This window comes from Zea mays, chromosome 1 (assembly GCF_902167145.1).
Source record: "Zea mays cultivar B73 chromosome 1, Zm-B73-REFERENCE-NAM-5.0, whole genome shotgun sequence".
NCBI lineage: Eukaryota > Viridiplantae > Streptophyta > Magnoliopsida > Poales > Poaceae > Zea > Zea mays.
In genome coordinates, this window is record NC_050096.1 from 226,723,557 (window position 1) to 226,743,843 (window position 20,287).

The following is a 20,287-nucleotide window of genomic DNA, read 5'->3' on the forward strand; positions in this document are numbered from 1 at the left end:
CCCTTTAACCCCTATTTAGGGTTAAGTTCCCTATCCAGGGTTCTATTTGCAAAATACCAAAACAATACAACTTGTTTGAAATTTTTGCCTAGTGAATGCACTCTAGGTGTATCAAACATATGCAATGCCAATGCTTATGATGCCATGCTCAAGTTTTAGTTATAGTAACACCAGGGGTGTTACAATAGTTGCCCGCGACAATGGCGGAATCGGATCACCGGCGTGGCTTTGCCGGTTTACCCGAGCCGATCGAGTTTAATCCAGGGACACGGAAAGACTTAGTGACCCACGAGGGTTATGGTGCTCGCGCAAACTTGGACAAAGACTACCAGAAACAGCCAGTCGACGTGAGCCATGTCCGCTGTGGCGTTCCCGGACAATAACACGATGTTCTATAAGCTACGGTGCGGTAGCGCTCAATCGGCCGAGACCGAGAGCTTCACTAGCATCAAAGGGTGTAGAAACGCGGACCAGAGGGACATGAATGGACCTATGGATGGCTTGCAACGACTCGATGTCTCACGGCGGCATTCTTGGCCGATTTGGGGGAAAACGAAAATTCGCGAGCTATGGTGGACGATCGGGAGGGAGGAGTGGTGCGCTGGGTTCGTAACAAGATATCGGAGCAGGTAGGGCCTTCAAATTATAGTGTCTGGCTACGGTTGCTCCGAATTTTGGATAGGATGAACTCACAGCCAGAAGAAAGGTGAGTCACCGGAGTTTGCTAAACGTGGCGCGTAATGAGGTAAAGTCTGGGGGAGGTAATTGGCTGTCTCACACGACCTACGGCAAGGTGGTACACGGCTTATGGCGTGGCACAACCGAGGTAAACGACGACCACCACGACAACGGTCGCACGACCATGTCGCCGGGCAAGTGGGTACGACGAACCGACCGGTGGCAGGGCCCGAGTTCATCTCGATGCCGAGATCTTTACCCTCTGGTGTGATCCACTTCATACCACGCACGAATCTTACCGGCGATGCGGATCACGACGCGAGGTTCACCGGCGGCAGGTGCACTGCACCTGCGATGTTTTTCAGACACTGTTCCTTCTGAATACTCATTTACCAGCCTAACAGAGCAAGTTGAGGAGCCTTGTTCTCCGATTTTCATGTGACAAACTGCTAATCCGACTGCATCAAAGTTGTTGCCCAATATACCAGCTTCAACTTTGTTATAAGGTTCTTGATTGGATACTCACTGGATTATGCATAATTCGGCCTCAAAGTTAATCAGAGATCACTGACAGTCGAGTTTCAGTGCCTGACCCGACTGACAGCCCAACTTCTAGGGCATTTTATCCCCATTTCTGTACAGTTCTAGGGCTCAATCACTTAGTCAAACTTGGACTACTATAATAACTCTACAAATTTGTTGTAGTGACCCATGATAAAATCCCCATAGACCAGGAGATATTAAGGCTTGAACTTGGCCTAATAACACTGTTTTCAGAGTTAGGCATATGGGTACTCTTTGACCTTTTTGCAATTTACCCCAAATTGCTCTACAAAACTTGGAAATACCCAAACATGAAAGTTGCTTAACTTTTGTTACTTTATCACTTTGATATATACACTTTTTGTCCAAAAGTGCATAGAAATTGAAATCATCCAATAGGACACTAATTAGGGTTTTAGCGTTTCAATTACGGTTTTAAGTGTTTTAGGGTTTAAGTGGTACTTAAACTCTCTATGTTTAGTCTTTCTTGAACATCTCTACTATCCTTTGGGATCATACTTTAGTGCTCATCTCACAAGTCTATATACTTCTAATCCTTGGGGAGATACTCTAACCTAGGATCAAGGACTTCTCTAACCAAGTCCAATCATCACATCACATGTTTGTTTTGAAAATTTTAGCCTAGTGAATGCACTCTAGGTGTAACATACATAATAAAATATCAATGCATATGATGTCATGCCAAAGTTTTAGTTCTTGTAACACAAGGGGTGTTACAGCTACTAGCATCAGAAACACCAAACTTCTCGTCTAATGCATTCCATAACTCTTTTGCAGATGTGCACGTTAGATAAGAATCAACATACTTGTTGGCAAGAGCGCTAATCACGGCGCCTCGAAACAGGTTATCGACAACGTCGAACATTCTCTCCTCTTCGGGAGTGAACTGTTCGGGTTTCCCCTGTGCGGTGTGATAGCAGTTCATTGCAGTCAACCACAGTATCATCTTACTACGCCACCTCTTGTAAAACTTCCCATCAAAAGGTTCACTTGGTTTTAACACAGCAGCAAAACCACTAACAAAAAAATGTCTAATATCAGGTTTTTGGATTGTTAGAGAAATAGTCATTTTCAGTTTTAATTTAGTCCAGAAAACCATAGTGATGTATGTGATGACATGTATGTGCATGTGTGTATCACTACTCACATAAGCAGTAAACAACAGTAAAACATGCACAATTACTAAGAATAGAATGTACCCTGTGGAGGGATCGATGCTCAAGGCATTAGTGGCACCATTCACACAAGACATCTCATGTGTATGTTCGATGTAGTCGTACGCAATCGATGCAGCCAGATGTACGGAGTGCAGTCCCTCGAACGGCGTCGGCGACGAGGAACCTGATCAGCGTTGGTCGAGCGGACGAAGCGAGCAGTTGCGAGTACGCTTCCCAAAAACCTGATCGCCCGCACACCCATGCAAGTGTAGCTCTGCGAACGGCGATTTTGGAGGCCTTCTCTCCCACACTCTCTGTGCTCGCAGAAGGTGGGATGGAAATTGATGTGTGCAACACGTCTAAGAGTGTTTGTACGTGTTGTTACCAAAAGCAGCCTCACCTCCTCCGTATATGTACACGTGCAGAGGGAGGCGAACGGATAGTAACGGTCGCCATCAGAGCTACCGTTATAGCCAGCCAGAAACTGACACTATCAGTGACGTCCGTTACTAGCTGACAGTCATTACATCCCGTCCGTTACTAGCCATAACACAGGAAACGACCAGTAACAGAAGACAGTAACTAACACCATCAGTGACGTCCGTTACTAGCGGACAGCCATTATAGTCCGTCTGTTACTAGCCATAACACAGAAAATGACCAGTAACGGACGACAGTATTGGACGGTCATCACTCCATGCAAAATGTGCAACCGTTAGGAAGGAGTATTCGGACCAAGGTCCGATCGACCATGGCCCAGCCCCACAGGCGGCGCGCGCGTGTGACAGTCCTTCATCCTTTTTCAGCTTCTCAATAGATGCATCATTGGTCCATCTATTTAAGTTGATTGAATTGTCTCTTGAACTTTTAATATAGTAGTAAAGTACTAGTACACCATAGCATTAAAGTGAGCCTTTAGCATTGACTATTATTGAATGTTAATTTGGTCCAGACCCACATTAATTCAACAAGAGATATGACTTGAAAGGTAAGAAAATTATGATTAAAATATATTCTAATCCAAAACCTTTGTAGATTTTTTTAAATCTTCGAATAAGATTTTGAGGCATTACGCTTTAGCTAGCGAGAAACTCGGAATAGGCTATGTATATGATTAGATAACGATTTAAATAAGCTGTTGGAGGGTTTTTTTTATAAAAAACTCTATTCGTACTAATTTGGAAGAATATAAAAAGTCTCTTGGATTTGCTTTAATGCGCACAAATTTGTGAAGTAGATATAATCTCTACTATATAAAGCAGTAGTTTCCACAATTCCATGGTTCCAAAGACGTCGTGTGTGACCCTTTCCCTTTCCGCTTCATGCAAAAATAAGGTAAAATTATACACAAGCAGTGGTTCAAACCTTTTGTTGGCTCCATATTTACATCCATCTAACCAACATATCACATATATTTTTGTGTTTACTAAAGCAAAGTCTACCTATATGATATATAGAAACCATAGTTATGCACGAACGTCTAATTAATATTGAACAATAGTGGAGTAGATGAATAATCGTGCCAGTCTTCACTGGCTAATCACTACCGAAATCCGGCTCTTTGCCGAGTGCTCGACGCTTTGCCGAGTGTTTTACATGCGACAAAGCAGATGATTCCGGTAGTGAATATATAATAACTCGATGTCAAGTTGTCAAGCAAGCAACAATATAAGTTGTAACGTCCATGTGTTCCGGTTAATATTGAACAATATTGAGCACAAAGCCAAGGATTCGAACCCTAACCCGCTCTCTAAGGCCTAACTTCTAAACACTTAGATATATATTTATTTGTGTTCTACAAAAGATATAAAAGATACATGAAGTAACCATAGTAATGCATGAACGTCTGATTAATATTGAACAATAGTGGAGTCGATGAATAACCGTGCCGGTCTTACACTAGCTAAAATATATAACTCGATGTCAAGTTGTCAAGCAAGCAACAATATAAGATGTAACGTCCATGTGCTCCGGTTAATATTGAACAATATTGAGCACAAAGCCAAGGATTCGAACCATAACCCCCTCTCTGGGGCTTAACTTCTAACCACTTAAATATATATTTGTTTGTGTTCTACAAAAGATGTATATTATAAATATTGTGAATATAGAAATGATAGTATTACACAAGCAACCGACTAGTTTATATTCTAAATCTTGATTTACATATCTTTGTTATAAGTTTTAAATATTTAATATATATTTTCTATTTTTGCAGTACTTCTATCTCTAGCTTTAAAATAATTGATGAAAAAAATAAAAATATTACTTTATAATAATATTTTTCGCATGTCATCTATTTTTTCTTCGACATACTTTTGTCACGAGTCAGTTCAGTGTACATTAAAATCCTGATTCAGCTAAGATTTCCATTTTGGCCCTCATCCTAGCCGTTGCCACTCAGGCCCACCGCTAACCAGCCACATCTTCCCATCCTTGAAGGCTTGAACGCAACCTCCTGCACTAAACCCGGCTCGTTCAGCGCGCCTCTCAGCTCCTTTTTATAGGCAGCTTAACTCTCATGCACGAGACTATAGGCCTTCCCCGCAAGGACCACCGCACGACGGCCACCGCCCGTCTCCTCCTCATATCCTTCCCGCTGTCGCCGGCCTCCATACTTGGTTTGCAAACCATCGCATGGCCGTGGATGGGGAGCACGCTCGTGTGGCAGGCGAGTGATCGAACCATGGGCACGTAACAAAAGCAAGGAAGCCAGCGAGTGAAGAAGGACGGAAGATGTCAAACCCGCCGCCAAAGAAGGCGATCCGGAATCCCGGCGGCGGCGCTGGGGGGCCGGCGGGCGGCCCGCGGGGGCCGGCGGGGAACACGGTGAAGTTCGCGCGGCGGACATCGAGCGGGCGGTACGTGAGTCTGTCCCGGGAGGACATCGACATGGAGGGCGAGCTGGCGGCGGATTACACCAACTACACGGTGCAGATCCCGCCCACGCCCGACAACCAACCGATGATGGACCCGGCGTCCGTGGCCATGAAGGCCGAGGAGCAGTACGTCTCCAACTCGCTCTTCACCGGCGGGTTCAACAGCGTCACGCGCGCCCACCTCATGGACAAGGTCATCGAGTCCGAGGTGACGCACCCGCAGATGGCCGGCTCCAAGGGCTCCCGCTGCGCCATGCCCGCCTGCGACGGCAAGGTCATGCGCAATGAGCGCGGCGAGGACATCGACCCCTGCGAGTGCAGATTCAAGATCTGCCGCGACTGCTACCTGGACGCACAGAAGGAAGGCTGCCTCTGCCCGGGGTGCAAGGAGCACTACAAGATCGGCGAGTACGCCGACGACGACCCCAACGACGCGTCCTCGGGGAAGCACTACCTGCCAGGGCCGGGCGGCGGCATGATGAACAACAGCAAGTCTCTGCTGGCGCGGAACCAGAACGGCGAGTTCGACCATAATCGGTGGCTCTTCGAGAGCTCCGGCACCTACGGCTACGGCAACGCGTTCTGGCCCAAGGGCGGCATGTACGACGACGACCTGGACGACGAGGGCGGCCCCGGCGGCGGTGGAGGCGACGGTATGCTCCCGGAGCAGAAGCCGTTCAAGCCGCTGACCCGCAAGATACCCATGCCGACGTCCATCATCAGCCCCTACCGGATCTTCATCGTCATCCGGATGTTCGTGCTCATCTTCTACCTCACGTGGCGCGTCCGCAACCCCAACATGGAGGCGCTCTGGCTCTGGGGCATGTCCATCGTGTGCGAGCTCTGGTTCGCTTTCTCCTGGCTGCTGGACATGCTCCCAAAGGTGAACCCCGTGAACCGGAGCACGGACCTCGCCGTGCTCAAGGAGAAGTTCGAGACGCCGTCGCCGTCCAACCCGCACGGCCGCTCCGACCTGCCGGGGCTGGACGTGTTCGTGTCCACGGCCGACCCGGATAAGGAGCCGGTGCTCACCACGGCCACCACCATCCTGTCCATCCTGGCCGCTGACTACCCGGTGGAGAAGCTGGCGTGCTACGTGTCCGACGACGGCGGCGCGCTGCTCACCTTCGAGGCCATGGCGGAGGCTGCCAGCTTCGCCAACATTTGGGTGCCCTTCTGCAAGAAGCACGACATCGAGCCCCGCCAGCCGGACAGCTACTTCAGCATCAAGGGCGACCCGACCAAGGGCAAGCGGCGGTCGGACTTCGTCAAGGACCGCCGCAAGGTGAAGCGGGAGTTCGACGAGTTCAAGGTGCGCATCAACGGCCTGCCCGACTCCATCCGCCGGCGCTCCGATGCCTTCAACGCCCGCGAGGACATGAAGATGCTCAAGCACCTGCGCGAGACCGGCGCCGATCCGGCCGAGCAGCCCAAGGTGAAGAAGGCAACGTGGATGGCGGACGGCACGCACTGGCCCGGCACCTGGGCCGTGTCGGCGCCCGACCACGCCAAGGGAAACCACGCCGGCATCCTACAGGCACTGATTGTTTATTGACTGACATCAGCTCTGATCTTCTTCTATAATATATATATGTGACCATGTCAATTGAATTGGCAGGTGATGCTGAAGCCTCCTTCTCCCGACCCTCTGTACGGGATGCACGACGAGGAGCAGCTGATCGACTTCAGCGACGTGGACATCCGTCTTCCGATGCTGGTGTACATGTCCCGCGAGAAGCGTCCCGGGTACGACCACAACAAGAAGGCTGGCGCCATGAACGCCCTGGTGCGCTGCTCCGCCGTGATGTCCAACGGGCCCTTCATCCTCAACTTCGACTGCGACCACTACATCAACTACGCGCAGGCCATCCGCGAGGCCATGTGCTTCGTGATGGACCGCGGCGGCGAGCGCATCGCGTACATCCAGTTCCCGCAGCGCTTCGAGGGCATCGACCCCTCCGACCGCTACGCCAACAACAACACCGTCTTCTTCGACGGCAACATGCGCGCGCTGGACGGCCTGCAGGGCCCCATGTACGTCGGCACAGGCTGCATGTTCCGCCGCTTCGCGCTCTACGGCTTCGACCCGCCGCGCACAACCGAGTACACGGGCTGGCTCTTCAAGAAGAAGAAGGTGACGACGTTCGGCAAGGCGGACCAGGGCGAGACGGACACGCAGTCGCTCAACAGCAAGGGGGCGGAGGACTTCGACGCCGAGCTCACGTCGATGCTTGTGCCCAGGCGGTTCGGCAACTCGTCGGCGCTGATGGCGTCCATCCCCGTGGCCGAGTTCCAGGCGCGACCGCTGGCGGACCACCCGGCCGTGCTGCACGGGCGGCCCCCCGGCTCGCTGACGGTGCCCCGGCCGCCGCTGGACCCGCCGACCGTGGCGGAGGCCGTGTCCGTCATCTCCTGCTGGTACGAGGACAAGACGGAGTGGGGGGACCGCGTGGGCTGGATCTACGGCTCCGTGACGGAGGACGTGGTGAGCGGCTACCGCATGCACAACCGCGGGTGGCGCTCCGTCTACTGCATCCCCAAGCGCGACGCGTTCCTGGGCACGGCGCCCATCAACCTGACGGACCGCCTCCACCAGGTGCTGCGCTGGGCGACCGGGTCGGTGGAGATATTCTTCTCGCGGAACAACGCGTTCCTGGCGTCGCGGAGGCTCATGTTCTTGCAGCGGGTGGCCTACCTCAATGTCGGCATCTACCCCTTCACCTCCATCTTCCTGCTGGTCTACTGCTTCATCCCGGCGCTGTCCCTCTTCTCGGGCTTCTTCATCGTGCAGACGCTCAATGTCGCCTTCCTCTGCTACCTGCTGACCATCACCGTCACCCTCATCGCGCTCGGCGTGCTCGAGGTCAAGTGGTCGGGCATCGAGCTCGAGGACTGGTGGCGCAACGAGCAGTTCTGGCTCATCTCGGGAACAAGCGCGCACCTGTACGCGGTGGTGCAGGGGCTGCTCAAGGTGATGGCCGGCATCGAGATCTCCTTCACCCTCACGGCCAAGGCGGCCGTGGACGACAACGAGGACATCTACGCCGACCTCTACGTGGTGAAGTGGTCGTCGCTGCTCATCCCGCCCATTACCATCGGCATGATCAACGTCATCGCCATCGCCTTCGCCTTCGCGCGCACCGTCTACAGCGACAACCCGCGCTGGGGCAAGTTCATCGGCGGCGGCTTCTTCAGCTTCTGGGTGCTGGCGCACCTCTACCCCTTCGCCAAGGGGCTCATGGGCCGCCGCGGCAAGACACCCACCATCGTCTTCGTTTGGTCGGGACTCATCTCCATCACCATCTCCCTGCTCTGGGTCGCCATCAGCCCGCCGGAGGCCAGCGCCGGCGGCCGCGGTGCTGGCTTCCAGTTTCCTTGACAACGACCGCCTAGCTTTAATTTGTCAGATGACAGTTCCGCCATTCCTGATGACGTGTACGTGTCACAATTTCTAGTCTGCAGGCATTTCATCATCATGCATTACAGATTCCACCATATGATCAGTGCTGCTGCACGTGTGCGATAGTGAGCAAAGTAACTAGATGTGTCAAACTTATTGTGTTGAGTTTTCACTACTTTTTCTCTGGTAGGGTTAATTTCTATAGACAAATTAAATGGAATTGTTCAGCTCGAACTGAACAGAAGAACAAATCCAAGATGTGTATTCATATAAAATTTATTATTAAGAAGTTGTTATCCTTCTTTTTCCGTTACACAAGCAGTCCGTTCGTGTTCATGACCTTGTGATGCTTCTAGAAAAAAAACATGTGGCTTTTCATTTGCCATAAAAAATATTTAGAAGTCCTTAAACTAGTTGAGTGATATCATCTCTATTTGGTTATTTTCTAAAATTCCCTTTTGGGGAGAACAATAGAATGTTAGTGTGGATGATTTAGTTGATATAATTAGGGGATATATATAGGGATGACCATGGGTCAGGTTATTTAGGTCGGGTGGAACAATAATCTGTCCGCTCGTGTCGGCATTTCGACCCCGGGGGTCTCTGGACCGACGAGTAAAATTGCCGCTGCGTGCCCCAGCCCAGATGGGTTGGCGCGAGACGGAACACAAGGGGGGAAATCCGCGACTCGTGTTATCATGCGCCAAGGTGGGTGCGCTTGCAGTAGGGGTTACAAGCGTCCGCGAGGGAGAGAGAGCACGAGCCTGTTCGTCAGCCCGTCCTCCCGCGCGACCACCCTCTCGTATGAGGGTCCTGACCCTTCCTTTTATAGATGCAAGGAGAGTGTCCAGGTGTACAATGGGGGTGTAGCAATATGCTAACGTGTCCGGCTGAGAGGAGCCAGAGCCCTATGTACATGCCAACGTGGCTGTCGGAGAGGAGCTAAAGCCCTGTGTAAGCGGTGTCGTGGCCGTCGGAGGAGCGCTTGAGCCCTGTAGAAGCACAGCTGTCGGGGCTGCGGAGACCTTGCTGACGTCTCCTTGCTTCCGTAGGGGGCTGAGAACCGCCGTCGTCATGGACGAACGCGGGGAGCCATCATTACTTGTTACCGGGACGAGCCTGGATGTGACGCCGGTCTTGTTCCCCCGTAGCCTGAGCTAGCTAGGGGTTGGGTAATTATATATCCCCCGTGGCGCGGTCGGTCCGAGCCCAAGGTCGGGCGAGGCGGAGACTCCTCCTGAGGCCGAGGTCGGGCGAGGACGCGATTCTGAAAGTCGCCTAGAGGGGGGGGGGTGAATAGGGCGAAACTGAAATTTACAAAATTAATCACAACTACAAGCCAGGTTAGCGTTAGAAATAGAAACGAGTCCGAGAGAGAGGGTGCAAAACAAATCGCAAGCGAATGAAGAGTGTGACACGCGGATTTGTTTTACCGAGGTTCGGTTCTCGCAAACCTACTCCCCGTTGAGGTGGTCACAAAGACCGGGTCTCTTTCAACACTTTTCCTCTCTCAAACGGTCCCTCAGACCAAGTGAGCTTTTCTTCTCAATCACTTGGAACACAAAGTTCCCACAAGGATCACCACACGATTGGTATCTCTTTCCTCAATTACAAGTGAGTTTGATCTCAAGAAAGAATGAGAAAGAACGCAATCCAAGCGCAAGAGCTCAAAAGAACACAACAAATCACTCTCACTTAAAACTAAAGCTTTTGTGGAATTGGGAGAGGATTTGATCACTTGGTGTGTCTTGTATTGAATGCCTAGCTCTTGTAAGTGGTTGGAAGGTGGAAAACTTGGATGACTTGAATGTGGGGTGGTTGGGGGTATTTATAACCCCAACCACCAAACTAGCCGTTTGGTGGAGGCTGCTGTCGCATGGCGCACCGGACACTGTCCGGTGCGCCAGCCACGTCACCAGGCCGTTGGGTTCCGACCGTTGGAGCTCTGACGTGTGGGCCCGCCTGGCTGTCCGGTGGTGCACCGGACAAGTCCTGTAGATTGTCCGGTGTGCCACCCGCGCGTGCTCTGCTCCTCTGCGCGCGCTGGCGCGCATTTAATGCGTTGCAGACGACCGTTGGCGCGAAGTAGCCGTTGCTCCGCCGGCTCACCGGACAGTCCGGTGTGCACCGAACATGTCCGGTGAATTATAGCGGAGCGGATTCCCAAAGCTGGCGAGTTCAGAGCCGCTCTCCTCTGGAGCACCGGACACTGTCCGGTGGTGCACCGGACAGTCCGGTGAATTATAGCGAAGCGCCTCTGAAAATTCCCGAAGGTGCGAAGTTTGGCTTGGAGTCCCCTGGTGCACCGGACACTGTCCGGTGGAGCACCGGACAGTCCGGTGCGCCAGACTAGGGCAGCCTTCGGTTGTCCCTTGCTCTTTTGGTTGAACCCATTTCTTGGTCTTTTTATTGGCTATGTGCGAACCTTTGGCACCTTTATAACTTATAGACTAGAGCAAACTAGTTAGTCCAATTATTTGTGTTGGGCAATTCAACCACCAAAATCAATTAGGAAATAGGTGTAAGCCTAATTCCCTTTCAATCTCCCCCTTTTTGGTGATTGATGCCAACACAAACCAAAGCAAGTATAGAAGTGCATAATTGAACTAGTTTGCATAATGTAAGTGCAAATGTTACTTAGAATTGAGCCAATATGAATACTTATAAGATATGCATGGATTGTTTCTTTGATTTTTGACATTTTGGACCACGCTTGCACCACATGTTTTGTTTTTGCAAATTCTTTTGTAAATCCTTTTCAAAGTTCTTTTGCAAATAGTCAAAGGTACATGAATAAGATTTTGCGAAGCATTTTCAAGATTTGAAATTTTCTCCCCCTGTTTCAAATACTTTTTCTTTGACTAAACAAAACTCCCTCTCAATGAAATCCTCCTCTTAGTGTTCAAGAGGGTTTTAAGATACCAATTTTGAGAACACTACTTTCTCCCCCTTTTGAACACAATGAGATACCAATTTGAAAATCATACCAATTGAGAAATTCTTTTTAAAATTAGGTGGTGGTGCGGCCCTTTTGCTTTGGGCTAATACTCTCTCCCCCTTTGGCATGAATCGCCAAAAACGGATACTTGAGTGAAATATAAGCCCTTTTAACTACTTTCTCCCCTTTGGCAAATAAAATACGAGTGAAGATTATACCAAAGACAGAGAGTTGCTCGGAGCGACGGCGAAGGATGAGTTACGGAGTGGAAGCCTTCGTCTTCGCCGAAGACTCCAATTCCCTTTCAATACACCTATGACTTGGTTTGAAATTTACTTGAAGAAACATTAGTCATAGCATATAAAAGAGATATGATCAAAGGTATATTTATGAGCTATGCATGCAAGACATCAAAAGAAATTCCTAGAATCAAGAATATTTAGCTCATGCCTAAGTTTGTTCATCAAGTGGCTTGGTAAAGATATCGGCTAATTGATCTTTAGTATTAATGTATGCAATCTCGATATCTCCCTTTTGTTGGTGATCCCTTAAGAAATGATACTGAATGGCTATGTGTTTAGTGCGGCTATGCTCAACGGGATTATCCGCCATGTGGATTGCACTCTCATTATCACATAGAAGAGGAACTTTGGTTAATTTGTAACCATAGTCCCTAAGGGTTTGCCTCATCCAAAGTAGTTGTGCGCAACAATGGCCTGCGGCAATATACTCGGCTTCGGCGGTAGAAAGAGCTACGGAATTTTGCTTCTTTGAAGCCCAAGACACCAAGGATCTTCCCAAGAACTGGCAAGTCCCCGATGTGCTCTTTCTATTAATTTTACACCCCGCCCAATCGGCATCGGAATAACCAATTAAATCAAATGTGGATCCCTGAGGATACCAAAGCCCAAACTTAGGAGTATAAACTAAATATCTCAAGATTCGTTTTACGGCCGTAAGGTGAGCTTCCTTAGGGTCGGCTTGGAATCTTGCACACATGCATACGGAAAGCATAATATCCGGTCGAGATGCACATAAATAGAGTAAGGAGCCTATCATCGACCGATATACCTTTTGATCCACGGACTTACCTTCCGTGTCGAGGTCGAGATGCCCATTGGTTCCCATGGGTGTCTTGATGGGTTTGGCATCCTTCATTCCAAACTTGCTTAGAATATCTTGAGTATACTTCGTTTGGCTTATGAAGGTGCCCTCTTGGAGTTGCTTCACTTGAAATCCTAAGAAATACTTCAACTCCCCCATCATTGACATCTCGAATTTTTGTGTCATGATCCTACTAAATTCTTCACATGTAGACTCGTTAGTAGACCCAAATATAATATCATCAACATAAATTTGGCATACAAACAAGTCATTTTGAAGAGTTTTAGTGAAGTGTGTAGGATCGGCCTTTCCGACTTTGAATCCATTAGTAATAAGAAAATCTCTAAGGCATTCATACCACGCTCTTGGGGCTTGCTTGAGCCCATAAAGCGCCTTAGAGAGTTTATAAACATGGTTAGGATACTCACTACCTTCAAAGCCGGGAGGTTGCTCAACATAGACCTCTTCTTTGATTGGTCCATTGAGGAAGGCACTCTTCACGTCCATTTGATAAAGCTTGAAGCCATGGTAAGTAGCATAGGCCAATAATATACGAATTGACTCAAGCCTAGCTACGGGTGCATAGGTTTCACCGAAATCCAAACCTTCGACTTGGGAGTATCCCTTGGCCACAAGTCGGGCTTTGTTCCTTGTCACCACACCATGCTCATCTTGCTTGTTGCGGAACACCCATTTGGTTCCTACAACATTTTGATTAGGACGTGGAACTAAATGCCATACCTCATTCTCGTAAAGTTGTTGAGCTCCTCTTGCATCGCCACCACCCAATCCGAATCTTGAAGTGCTTCCTCTACCCTGTGTGGCTCAATAGAGGAAACAAAAGAGTAATGCTCACAAAAATGTGCAACACGAGATCTAGTGGTTACCCCCTTATGGATGTTGCCGAGGATGGTGTCGACGGGGTGATCTCGTTGGATTGCTTGGTGGACCCTTGGGTGTGGCAGCCTTGGTTCTTCATCCTCCTTGTCTTGACCATTTGCATCTCCCTCTTGATAATTGCCGTTATCTTGAGGTGGCTCATTTGATTGATCTTCTCCTTCATCAATTTGAGCCTCATCCTCATTTTGAGTTGGTGGAGATGCTTGCGTGGAGGAGGATGGTTGATCTTGTGCTTTTGGAGGCTCTTCGGATTCCTTAGGACACACATCCCCAATGGACATGTTCCTTAGAGCGATGCACGGAGCCTCTTCATCACCTATCTCATCAAGATCAACTTGCTCTACTTGAGAGCCGTTAGTCTCATCAAACACAACGTCACAAGAAACTTCAACTTGTCCAGTGGACTTGTTAAAGACTCTATATGCCCTTGTGTTTGAATCATACCCTAGTAAAAAGCCTTCTACAGTCTTAGGAGCAAATTTAGATTTTCTGCCTCTTTTAACAAGAATAAAGCATTTGCTACCAAAGACTCTAAAATATGAAATATTGGACTTTTTACCGGTTAGGAGTTCATATGATGTCTTCTTGAGGATTCGGTGTAGATATAACCGGTTGATGGCGTAGCAAGCGGTGTTGACCGCCTCGGCCCAAAACCGATCCGAAGTCTTGTACTCATCAAGCATGGTTCTTGCCATGTCCAATAGAGTTCTATTCTTCCTCTCCACTACACCATTTTGTTGTGGCGTGTAGGGAGAAGAGAACTCATGCTTGATGCCCTCCTCCTCAAGGAAGCCTTCAATTTGAGAGTTCTTGAACTCTGTCCCGTTATCGCTTCTAATCTTCTTGATCCTTAAGCCGAACTCGTTTTGAGCTCGTCTCAAGAATCCCTTTAAGGTTTCTTGGGTATGAGATTTTTCCTGCAAAAAGAATACCCAAGTGAAGCGAGAATAATCATCCACAATAACTAAACAATACTTACTCCCGCCGATGCTTATGTAAGCGATCGGGCCGAATAGATCCATGTGTAGGAGCTCCAGTGTCCTGTCGGTCGTCATGATGTTCTTGTGTGGATGATGAGCACCGACTTGCTTTCCCGCTTGGCATGCGCTACAAATCCTGTCTTTCTCAAAATGAACATTTGTTAATCCTAAAATGTGTTCTCCCTTTAGAAGCTTATGAAGATTCTTCATCCCAACATGGGCTAGTCGGCAGTGCCAGAGCCAACCCATGTTAGTCTTAGCAATTAAGCAAGTGTCGAGTTCAGCCCTATCAAAATTTACTAAGTATAGCTGACCCTCTAACACTCCCTTAAATGCTATTGAATCATCACTTCTTCTAAAGAAAGTGACACCTACATCAGTAAATAGATAGTTGTAGCCCATTTTGCATAATTGAGAAACAGAAAGCAAATTGTAATCCAATGAATCTACAAGAAAAACATTGGAAATAGAATGGTCAGGAGATATAGCAATTTTACCCAATCTTTTGACCAAACCTTGGTTTCCATCCCCGAATGTGATAGCTCGTTGGGGATCTTGGTTTTTCTCATAGGAGGAAAACATTTTCTTCTCCCCTGTCATGTGGTTTGTGCACCCGCTATCGATGATCCAACTTGAGCCCCCGGATGCATAAACCTACAAAACAAGTTTAGTTCTTGGCTTTAGATACCCAAATGGTTTTGGGTCTTTTGGCATTAGACACAAGAACTTTGGGTACCCAAACACAAGTCTTTGACCCCTTGTGCTTGCCCCCAACATATTTGGCAATTACTTTGCCAGATTTGTTAGTTAACACATAAGATGCATCAAAAGTTTTAAAAGAAATGTCATGATCATTTGATGCACTAGGAGTTCTCTTCTTAGGCAACTTAGCACGGGTTGGTTGCCTAGAACTAGATGTCTCACCCTTATACATAAAAGCATGGTTAGGGCCAGAGTGAGACTTCCTAGAGTGAATTCTCTCCTAATTTTGCTCTCAGGATAACCGACAGGGTACAAAATGTAACCCTCGTTATCCTGAGGCATGGGAGCCTTTCCCTTAACAAAATTAGACAATTTCTTAGGAGGGGCATTAAGTTTGACATTGCCTCCCTGTTGGAAGCCAATGCCATCCTTAATGCCAAGGCGTCTCCCGTTATAAAGCATACTACGAGCAAATTTAAATTTTTCATTTTCAAGTTCATGCTCGGCAATTTTAGCATCTAATTTTGCTATATGATCATTTTGTTGCTTAATTAATACCATATGATCATGAATAGCATCAATATCAACATATCTACATCTAGTGCGAATAGAAGTATGTTCAACGGTAGATGTAGAGGGTTTGCAAGATTTTAATTCTACAACCTTAGCATGCAATATATCATTTTTACTTCTAAGGTCGGAAATGGTAGCATTGCAAACATCAAAATCTTTAGCCTTAGCAATTAATTTTTCATTTTCATTTCTAAGGCAAGCAAGAGATATGTTCAATTCTTCAATCTTAGCAAGCAAATCATCATTATCATTTTTAAGATTGGGAATTGGAACATCACAAGCATTTGAATCAACCTTAGCAATTAAACTAGCATTTTCATTTCTAAGGTTGTTGATAACATCATGGCATGTGCTTAGATCACTAGTTAATTTCTCACATTTTTCAACTTCTAGAGCATAAGCATTTTTAACTTTAACATGCTTCTTATTTTCTTTAATAAGGAAGTCCTCTTGGGTGTCTAAGAGATCATCCTTTTCATGGATAGCACTAATCAATTCATTTAACTTCTCTTTTTGTTGCATGTTCAAGTTGGCAAAAAGAGTACGCAAATTATCTTCCTCATCACTAGCATTATCATCACTAGAGGACTCATATTTAGTGGAGGATTTAGATTTAACCTTCTTCTTTTTGCCGTCTTTTGCCATGAGGCACTTGTGGCCGACGTTGGGGAAGAGAAGGCCTTTGTTGATGGTGATGTTGGCGGCGTCCTCATTGGAGGAGGAGTCGGAGGAGCTCTCGTTCGAGTCCCACTCGCGGCATACATGGGTGTCGCCACCCTTCTTGTAGTATTTCTTCTTCTCCTTTCTTCTCCCCTTCTTGTCATCGCCCCTGTCACTGTCACTAGAAATAGGACATTTTGCTATAAAGTGACCGGGCTTACCACAGTTGTAGCAAACCTTCTTGGAGCGGGGCTTGTAATTTTTCCCCCTCCTTTGCTTGAGGATTTGACGGAAGCTCTTGATGACGAGCGCCATTTCCTCATTGTCGAGCTTTGAGGCGTCGATTGGTTGTCTACTTGATGTAGACTCCTCCTTCTTCTCCTCCGTTGCCTTGAATGCAACCGGTTGTGCTTCGGATGTGGAGGGATCATCTAGCTCATTGATTTTCTTTGAGCCCTTGATCATATACTCAAAGCTCACAGAATTCCCGATTACTTCCTCGGGAGTCATTAGTGTATATCTAGGATTACCACGAATTAATTGAACCTGAGTAGGGTTAAGGAAAATAAGTGATCTAAGAATAACCTTAACCATCTCGTGGTCATCGCACTTTTTGCTCCCGAGGTTGCGCACTTGGTTCACCAAGGTTTTGAGCCGGTTGTACATGTCTTGTGGCTCTTCTCCTTTGCGAAGCCGGAAGCGACCGAGCTCCCCCTCGATCGTCTCCCACTTGGTGATCTTGGTTAGTTCATCTCCCTCGTGCGCGGTCTTGAGCACGTCCCAAACTTCCTTGGCGCTCTTTAATCCTTGCACCTTGTTATACTCCTCTCGACTTAGAGAGGCGAGGAGTATAGTTGTGTCTTGGGAGTTGAAGTGCTCGATTTGAGCCACCTCGTCCTCATCATAATCCTCATCCCCTACAGATGGTACCTGTACACCAAACTCAACGACATCCCATATACTTTTGTGGAGTGAGGTTAGGTGAAACCGCATTAAATCACTCCACCTAGCATAATCTTCACCATCAAAGGTTGGTGGTTTGCCTAATGGGACGGAAAGTAAAGGCGTATGTTTAGGAATGCGAGGGTAGCGTAGGGGGATCTTACTAAACTTCTTGCGCTCATGGCGCTTAGAAGTTACGGAGGGCACGTCGGAGCCGGAGGTGGACGGTGATGAAGTATCGGTCTCGTAGTAGACCACTTTCCTCATCTTCTTTTTCTTGTCGCCACTCCGATGCGACTTGTGGGAAGAGGCTTTCTTCTCCTTCCCTTTCCCCTTTTTGCGGGACTCTTCCGATGATGCCTTCCCGTGGCTTGTAGTGGGCTTGTCGCCGGTCTCCATCTCCTTCTTGGCGTGATCTCCCGACATTACTTCGAGCGGTTAAGCTCTAATGAAGCACCGGGCTCTGATACCAATTGAAAGTCGCCTAGAGGGGGGGGGGTGAATAGGGCGAAACTGAAATTTACAAAATTAATCACAACTACAAGCCGGGTTAGCGTTAGAAATAGAAACGAGTCCGACAGAGAGGGTGCAAAACAAATCGCAAGCGAATGAAGAGTGTGACACGCAGATTTGTTTTACCGAGGTTCGGTTCTCGCAAACCTACTCCCCGTTGAGGTGGTCACAAAAACCGGGTCTCTTTCAACCCTTTCCCTCTCTCAAACGGTCTCTCGGACCGAGTGAGCTTTTCTTCTCAATCACTTGGAACACAAAGTTCCCACAAGGATCACCACACGATTGGTGTCTCTTGCCTCAATTACAAGTGAGTTTGATCTCAAGAAAGAATGAGAAAGAAAGCAATCCAAGCGCAAGAGCTCAAAAGAACACAACAAATCACTCTCACTTAACACTAAAGCTTTTGTGGAATTGGGAGAGGATTTGATCACTTGGGTGTGTCTTGTATTGAATGCCTAGCTCTTGTAAGTGGTTGGAAGGTGGAAAACTTGGATGACTTGAATGTGGGGTGGTTGGGGTATTTATAACCCCAACCACCAAACTAGCCGTTTGGTGGAGGCTGCTGTCGCATGGCGCACCGGACAGTCCGGTGCGCCACCGGACACTGTCCGGTGCGCCAGCCACGTCACCAGGCCGTTGGGTTTCGACCGTTGGAGCTCTGACGTGTGGGCCCGCCTGGTTGTCCGGTGGTGCACCGGACAAGTCCTGTAGATTGTCCGGTGTGCCACCCGCGCGTGCTCTGCTCCTCTGCGCGCGCTGGCGCGCATTTAATGCATTGCAGACGACCGTTGGCGCGAAGTAGCCGTTGCTCCGCCGGCTCACCGGACAGTCCGGTGTGCATCGGACATGTCCGGTGAATTATAGCGGAGCGGATTCCCAAAGCTGGCGAGTTCAGAGTCGCTCTCCTCTGGAGCACCGGACACTGTCCGGTGGTGCATCGGACAGTCCAGTGAATTATAGCGAAGCGCCTCTGAAAATTCCCGAAGGTGCGAAGTTTGGCTTGGAGTCCCCTGGTGCACCGGATACTGTCTGGTGGAGCACCGGACAGTCCGGTGCGCCAGACCAGGGCAGCCTTCGGTTGTCCCTTGCTCTTTTGGTTGAACCCATTTCTTGGTCTTTTATTGGCTATGTGCGAACCTTTGGCACCTGTATAACTTATAGACTAGAGCAAACTAGTTAGTCCAATTATTTGTGTTGGGCAATTCAACCACCAAAATCAATTAGGAAATAGGTGTAAGCCTAATTTTTCTTTCAGATTCCTCCCGAGGTCGAGGTTGAGGCCGAGCCCTGGGGTCAGGCGAGGCGGAGACCACCTTCCGAGGTCGAGGTTGAGGCCGAGCCCTGGGGTCGGGCGAGGCGGAGACCACCTTCCGAGGCCGAGGCGGGGGCCGAGCCCTAAGGTCGGGCGAGGCGAAGACCTCCCCCTGAGGCCGAGGCCCAAGGTCGGGCGAGGCGGTGCTTCCTGTTGCGCCTGAGGCTGGACTTAGCTATTGTCAGCCTCACCCTGGCAGGTGGCACAACAGTCGGAGAGGGGTGAGCGGCGCTGTCTTCCTGTCAGGTCGGTCAGTGGGAGGGCGAAGTGACTGCGGTCACTTCGACCTTGCCGACTGGGGCGCGTGTGTCAGGATAAGGTGTCAGGCGATCCTCGCATTGAATGCGCCTGCGATACGGTTGTTTGGTGAGGCGATCTGGCCAAGGTTGCTTCACAACGAAGCCTGCCCGAGCTGGGGTTCGGGCGAGACGAGGGTGCGTCTGTTGCTTGAAGAAGGCCCTCGGGCGAGGCGCAAATTCGTCTGGGACTACTGTTCCCGTCCAAGGCTGGGCTCGGGCGGGGCGAGATCGCGTCCCTTGAGCAGACGAAGCCTTGACCTGAATCGTGCCCATCAGTCTCTGCAGCCTGTGCTGATGGTGATTACCAGCCGTGTTTAGGAGCGTTGGGGGTACCCCTAATTATGGTACCCGACAGTAGCCCTCGAGCCTCAAAGGGAGTGTTGGTACTCGCTTGGAGGCTTTGTCGCACTTTTTTGCAAGGGGACCGGCCTTTCTCGGTTACATTTTGTTCCAGTGGGTGCGCGCGAGCGCACCCGCCGGGTGTAGCCCCCGAGGCCTCGGAGGAGTGGTTTGACTCCTCTGAGGTCTTCATGCCTTTCGTGATGTCTCGGCTGGTCTAGTTGTTCCCTCATGCGACCTGATCGTAGCTCGGGTGCATGGTCAGGTCCCGAGTTTTCAGGCTGGTTTGTTGACGCTGTCAACGGTTTGGCCGTAGCCGGGTTTGCGAGAGCAGCCCCCGAGCCTCT

General features: G+C 49.1%; 1 protein-coding gene across 1 annotated transcript; it reads left to right on the forward strand.

Annotated features, from left to right (window-relative positions):
- Nucleotides 1-4,949: 4,949 nt before the first annotated feature.
- On the forward strand, nucleotides 4,950-8,986 carry LOC103643347 (cellulose synthase-like protein D3). The gene is made up of 2 exons (XM_008666514.3): nucleotides 4,950-6,815; nucleotides 6,897-8,986. The coding sequence occupies exons 1-2, from the start codon at nucleotides 5,136-5,138 to the stop codon at nucleotides 8,655-8,657; spliced, it is 3,441 nt and encodes a 1,146-aa protein (XP_008664736.1). The 5' UTR covers nucleotides 4,950-5,135; the 3' UTR covers nucleotides 8,658-8,986.
- Nucleotides 8,987-20,287: the final 11,301 nt, after the last annotated feature.

Bases quoted from the DNA above. Each gene is read 5' to 3' on its own strand.
- LOC103643347 (XM_008666514.3), top strand. From the start codon at position 5,136: ATGTCAAACCCGCCGCCAAAGAAGGCGATCCGGAATCCCGGCGGCGGC. The intron at 6,816-6,896 runs GCACTGATTGTT...TTGAATTGGCAG, and splicing joins ACCACGCCGGCATCCTACAG to GTGATGCTGAAGCCTCCTTC.